A 6704-nucleotide genomic window follows, 5' to 3' on the forward strand; every position below is an offset into this window, starting at 1 on the left:
GGGTTGCTGGTCCGAATCTTGTACCGAGGGTGCCGTTTGTCCGGTGGGTTGTGGGTGTGGTAATGTCCGGGTGTCCGGGGATGGTGGTGGGCTAGAGGGGGGTGGGTCAGAGCGTGGGTGCATGTTAGATGTGCCTGGTTGTGCAGTGTGCTCATGGTGGAGAATGAGCACACTGCACAACCAGGCACATCTTACAGTGTGCTCATGGTGGAGAAGGCTCAAGGACTGGGCCTACGGAATTTCTGGCTGAACGGTGCCAGATGGTCCTGGTGATGGGTGAGTTGATGGGTCTGCTGGGAGTGGGACGTTTGTGCGATTGTGTGCCCCGGAGTGACACGTAGCCATGGTGAGACATGGAAAGGATGGGGTGGCTCGAAAGCTCGTGGGCCATAGGGTGGTGCGTGTGGGTGTTGTGGGGACTGTGGTGCGGTCGGTTGGTAGCAACCTGGCAGTAGTCGGAGGAGGTGGAGAGGCAGTGGTAGGGGATGGTGTGGGACAGCTGGTCGGTAGAGTGGTGGCCTGGGTAGGAGGGGGATGTGCTGGAGTAGTGGGATGATGACGGGGTGCATGGGTGGCGAGTGCAGTATTGGTTGCAATGGTAAGGAGTGGCTGTGGTGGTAGGGGATGGATAGTTTGGCGCGCTTGGTCCGTGGTTCCTGTTGTGTTATCGGGGTTCTGTGTTCGTTGCCATGCCGCGGGGAGCGAGCTTTGCGTGGAGGAGCTGCGGATGGTCTTGGTGGAGGTAGGTGTGGTTGGCCTGGTAGTGTATGGGGCAGGGCCTTGGGCGGGCTTAGAGGGTAGGGCCTGAGGTGGGGTAGTGGGCGGGGATGGCTTGCGAGCGGGTCGGGGACGGATGGGTTTATCATCCTCAGAGAGGTATTGGGCTGGAGTTGACGTTTGGTGGGCGTGAGCGTTGCTCAGCCTGGATGGGCGGGGTTGGTGTGTGAGAGGCCGCGTGGCGGCGCGAGTTGCCCGGATGCGATCCTGTCGGGACAGGAATTTGTCTGGAGCTAACTTGGAACGTAGCTGGCGTGTGGTTAGCGGTGTGGCGGCAGGGGGCTGGGTCATGTCGGGGTCCGAATCCGGGTCGGAGGAGGATGAAGGGAGCGGAGCGCGGATTGTGCGGGTAGCTGGCACGAGGGTGGGCGTGTGTATCCCGTTCCGGGTGACGAAGACTGTAACCATGGGGTTTGTCGTTGGCACGGACGTAGCTGGGTGTGGTGGCTGTCCTGGGTCAGGCGGAGGGGGGGCCATGCTCGTGTCTGTGGGATGTGAAAGTTGTTTCTCGAGGCGCCGCGACCCACTTGTGGGTTACCAGGTATATTTGGGAATCCGAGAGCATAAGTGAAAACACCTGCGTTTTGTCCACATACTGTAAGAGAGCCTCGATGTAATAAAATGTACTGATAACAGCAAAAGGTGTTACCTTCATTTACACCATGGCTTTCGTTATCCGGTGGTTGATGGGGGGCGGGTTGGCACGTGATTTTATGCGCAAATTCTAGCGTACGTACCAGACTTGCCATTACCCATGACACATTTCGTGCACAGGGCCGTTCTTGTTCGGTAACCATACTCATGATTTGCACATGGACCATATGAAATACTTACTATTTTGGTCCGGAATTACTGTTGTACTTCTTTTCAGAAGCTGTCATTTGTCCAAATTCTTGCGTTGCGACTAGTGGATTGGTCCGACAGAATGCTGGTTATCTCGTCTTTGATTGATTTATTTGTGCTGGACGTAATTCGTCCGATTGGTGGAGAAATGATCGTCAAAGTGCACCGAGCACAAATGTTTTGCTCTAAATCTTCCGCAGGGCCTCAGGTGTCAATACAATCTCGCGCACTCATACTCCTATCCAGCTTTTGACCTGTTTGGGAGCCCCTGCGTGTCTTGGATGCGTCTGTTGGCTTCCTTTCTCTTGCGCCGGTGTAACGGCGGTGAACATCACGCCTAGACTCCACATCTACTGTAGAGCGAATCCAAGGCCCACCTCTCGGTATCGGGGCCACATAACATAGATCTACAATTCCTGCATTGAAAGTTGGAGTGCCGTAAGTCGGGCCAAACGCAAGATAGGAGTATCTTGCGTTTGGCCCGACTACGGCACTCCATTGCCATGGCACTTCAACGACCAACCCATTCTATCTGAGTATTCATTTATGCAGGGTAAATTTTGAAATTGCATACTGAAACCAAGTCTAAAATTGGCATGACCTTCAATACAAATTTCAAGATACTTTTTGATGAGCATTATACTTTAATCAAGTCAAAACTATACAACATTTATTCCCGTCCAGAGTAGTATTGTAGAGTATGTAGCTTCTTTACTTGCATAGGGAACAACGGGGGGTTTCGAGGCGGGCCATACGGACTTAACAGGTAGTCGAGTATCATGCGCGACTCGAAGTGGTAGGACTCCTGTTCGATGAAGCTAGCTCGCACTTGTAGCGGAAACTAACTCACGCTTAGCGACAAGCAGCTGGTACCGCTTGTTGTTGAATGGAAATTTCAAGATCCTTAAGCGGAAATGGTGTGGCGAAGATGAAAGTATGAGTAAATGCACATACTACATGTCCTTTGGGACTATCACTAAACCACCACTCACTCCTCATATCATACCAACTTGCCTTCATGTCGAATTTGATTGGCATGTTTGGAGCACCATGGCAACCTGAATCGTTTTAGAGAACCGAAATTAATTTTGATGTTCCAGTAGTACTATGTGCTATTTATTATACATGTAGATTATGTAGAAATTGCTAAAACAATTGGCACCCGAGGAGACTGCGCCCAAAGCGTAAGCGGTATACAATAAGGTAACCGTCATAATAATGAATACATACTTTAATCAAGTTCAACGTAACTGTCAAAATGCGTCATATTAAGCCTTCTCAAGATATTCAATGCACTATTCATGACCAAAGTCAGTAATCACAGTTTTAATGCTAGTGTGGGGAATGGTATGAATGAAATCAACAATAATCTAATTTGACTGATAATCTGTACTGCACAACTGTACTCTTCCTGAGTGTACTACAGTAGAACTACTGTAGTAGAACAGTACATACAGTAGTACTGTACATGTACAGTAGATTGTATATACTAATCAAGGGAAGTACTGTACCTACTCCATGCGAATGTACAGAATGGAGTAATTTTCAGTTAACCTTGCATTCAAAGGAAGGACTGGCACATCCGATGAGAGCATCATGCCAGTACTCTGTCTAGAACTAGAAGGAGTACTAGAAAGACAAGATTTGATACAGCATACTAGTAGAGTACGTGATTATAGTACAGTACTACCGTACTGTAAACGTGACATTTGACACTGCATATAGTAAGTTTACAGTACAAGATACTAATGCAGTACCGTACTACTTAGTAGGTACAATAAAGAAGTACATACTCTAGAATGTACTAGTATCGTACCATTTAGTGGATGTAGTGTGGTGCAGTGGTGCAGTAAACAGTACAGTAATCTGAGTACGTACTAGTAGTATAATACTTGACGTACTATTACTAGTAGTACTGAATTGTGTACAGTACAATGAGTATTAACTCAGTAGTACCTCAGTATGTACTACTTCGATGTAGTACTACGTACAGTAGTACAGTAGTACTAGTATTATACCACTCTGGTCCATGAAGAGCCCCATTTCTTTCAGTGTGACGCCATTCGTCTGTTTTTTTAGTTTAATGGATCTGATTGGTGCATTTGAAAGCCAGCGATCTCGTCTTTGATTGGTTAGTCGACGTTTCTCTGAATTCGTTTTGGTGAAGGAGATACAAGCGTGACAGTGTATGACGTCGATTTTTTTAGAGAAAATCACCCGCTGAGCCTTCAATATCACTTCAATCTGATGTACTCGAGGCCCTAAAGACTTGTCTAGCCTACACAGAGCAGTCACACGTGCTTGCGAGCACCAAAGACTTTACTGTTAGCTAGTTGCGCCTTGTGTCGTCGCGCTATTGTCGATTACCACACCATGCCGGTACAATGGCTAGGACGACCCTATGCAAGGTTTGCTCTCTGATATAGCACGCAACAGTCTAGAGCTATAGTTTATCTATTGAAGTTGTCCGTTCATTCGGCGTGTGCACATACATACAGCACTCTCTCCATGGCCGGCGTCTGATTTTGGGGTATACACCTCTACATATCAATATAATTATGTATTTATAGAGTGATTTTCTCAGAACTCTACCAATTTCTATACTTTAAACAAGTCAAAACAAATGGCACTATTTTCATGGATCAGAGTAGTACTAGTAGTTAATATTACGTACGAATACAGTTTGCATAACGTTAGTGTTTTACGGAGCACAATATTATTGCGATCTGTACGGAATGAAGTTTTGGTTTTGCGTTCAACAACTGTACGTAGTAAAGCAAATGCACGGTGATAGCGTAAATAATCATTGATTTGCCGAACGTCTTGCCCAATAAGATGCTAGCATTGATATCATTGGATAAAGCAATTGGCCGCAGCAGATATCATTCGGGGAATTATGTTATAGTGTTTCAACCTTATTCAGAGGTACGTTGAACGTATGATACTTAATTGCTTTTATAAATAGATATGTGTATCGTTTGCTCGGAGTATTTCCAATACTTTAATCAAATCTATATTTCGACATATCAATGATCACTGTTGGAGTGGCCAACCTTACAATTTTATTTTTAAAAAAATTGCCTTCAATTTGACAATTTTATTTTTAAAAAAATTGCCTTCAATTTGAATCTAACTAAAGAGCTTGCACTAAAGAAAACTATGTAGTAGTATCATTCAACATATGTCATAATAATCTTTAATTAAGGTATTAGCAGTTGAATACTAGTATACAGTCCATAGTAAACGAACAGTTCTGGTATATGTTAATCAAGTGAAATAACATTAAAAGTACGTCATAATAATCCTTCAAGATATGTGCAGTGGAATACTACCAAGTATACGTACAGTACATTGAATAAGTTATTCAAGTGAAGTAACGTCCGAATTACGTAATATTAATCCTTTAACGTAAAAAACCAATTTAAGATAACTTTTTTGGAGGCGTCGGTGTAGAATGGACATAACGTTTGAGTCCGTTACGATATTTGAATTTTGAATAGTGATTCCAACAGACAAGACGCGGCGTTTTGACTTCATAATCGAATGATCAGTTTAGACGATGAGCATCACAGGTACATTTGTTACTTCCTAAGCATTTGTACTCACATTTTGATAAGCAATTTAGGATAACTTTTTTTTCCTAAATTGGTTAAGTTATCTTAAACTGGTTTTTTACGTTTCAAAAGTAGTGCGCACTAAGGATCACAATGTAATAGGACGATTCACAGGGAGACTGCGCCCAAAGCGTAAGCGGTATACAATGAAGTACAACGTAGTATATTTATTCAATATATACAATGTCTATAAATAATACTACTCTGGTCTGAAATGATAGTGCGCTTTCACTTCTCATTGGCGGGATTTTTCGAATGCTGCAAATTGTGCATATCTGATTGGAAAGCTCAATAGCGCGAATTCTCTGCTTTGATTGGCTGTGTTTTGAGCGTTCCAATTCATTTTAGCTCAAACGTTGTGTCTTGTCAAAGTTGGTGTTCCAAGTGAAATCCACACACACATACCCGCTAAGACTTCACTTTACAATTTGGGCCTGCCCACTAAATGCAACATACCCTCGTTGGACCCTACTAATGCCAACTGCGACACCTCCGAGCTCTCAACCATCCCCCGCTGCCTCACGGGGGCTCCGAAACCTCCAGCACGACGAGCGTGTTGCCATCTACGAATCGGTACTTGAGATCAGTTCTAACGGTCAGCTGCCACGTGGAGCATTTGTTCAGCACGCACGAGCACATAACTGTCACTGGAGAACGATTTCGAATGTGTGTGTCCGAGCACGAGAGTCCCTTCGCCATGGCAGTCTGACGGCCGACGTCACCTCAAAAATTCGCGGTAAACCTCCATAAGATACTATTTCTCAAATATATACAAATTGCTACGAGTATAATGTCTGGCGATTTTGAATTTTAAGGTAATTCCGGTCGAAAAAGAGTCCGCACGCACGACGAAATCAAGAAGGCCGTCCAAGTGGTCGACATGTATGCTCAGCAAACAATGCGGGCGCTTGCGGCTCACAGCGGCATACCGAAAACCACGCTTGTCCAACACATGAAAGAAGAAAACAACTACAAGCAAGGTCCAGCTACGTCCGACCCCACCTGACGGACGCCAACGCCGTCACAAGAATGAGTTTCCTCCAACCAACGTCAAATGGGAAGCAAGTTTTCGTTGACATGAATTCGTACATTCATGTCGACGAAAAGTGGTTCTATTTGACGAAGGTGAAGAGGAAGTTTTATGCCTACGCCGACGAAGTTGCGCCCACCAGCCGGGTCAAGTCCAAGAAGTTCATCACAAAAGTGATGTTCTTGGCTGCTGTTGCCCGTCCCCGCTACGACTTCCACAAGACAGCAATCTTCGACGGCAACATTGGGATTTGGTCCTTTGTGGTGCGGCAGCCGGCCCAGAGGAACAGCAAGAATAGGGCCAAGGGAACGATGCTCACAGTGCCTCAAAGTGTGACGCGATGATTTTGGAGAACGTCGTGCCGGCAATCAAGGCGAAAATGCAAATGCACGATCAGGCCGGGACAATCGTTTTGCGACAGGACAACGCGAGCCCCCACA

At 45.5% G+C, this 6704-nt stretch overlaps 2 protein-coding genes across 2 annotated transcripts; both read left to right on the forward strand.

The window, feature by feature from the left end:
• Positions 1-5708: 5708 nt before the first annotated feature.
• Positions 5709-6240, forward strand: H257_18603 (hypothetical protein; the record flags this gene model as incomplete). Its single annotated transcript, XM_009847698.1, has 3 exons — positions 5709-5829; positions 5914-5970; positions 6050-6240. 3 exons carry the CDS (start codon positions 5709-5711, stop codon positions 6238-6240), a joined length of 369 nt encoding a protein of 122 aa, XP_009846000.1.
• A 23-nt stretch (positions 6241-6263) lies between these two features.
• H257_18604 (hypothetical protein) lies at positions 6264-6608 on the forward strand (the record flags this gene model as incomplete). The annotated part of the gene is made up of 1 exon (XM_009847699.1): positions 6264-6608. The coding sequence occupies one exon, from the start codon at positions 6264-6266 to the stop codon at positions 6606-6608; it is 345 nt and encodes a 114-aa protein (XP_009846001.1).
• Positions 6609-6704: the final 96 nt, after the last annotated feature.

The sequence above is a fragment of the Aphanomyces astaci genome, assembly GCF_000520075.1.
Source record: "Aphanomyces astaci strain APO3 unplaced genomic scaffold supercont1.185, whole genome shotgun sequence".
Classification (NCBI taxonomy): Eukaryota; Oomycota; class Saprolegniomycetes; order Saprolegniales; family Verrucalvaceae; genus Aphanomyces; species Aphanomyces astaci.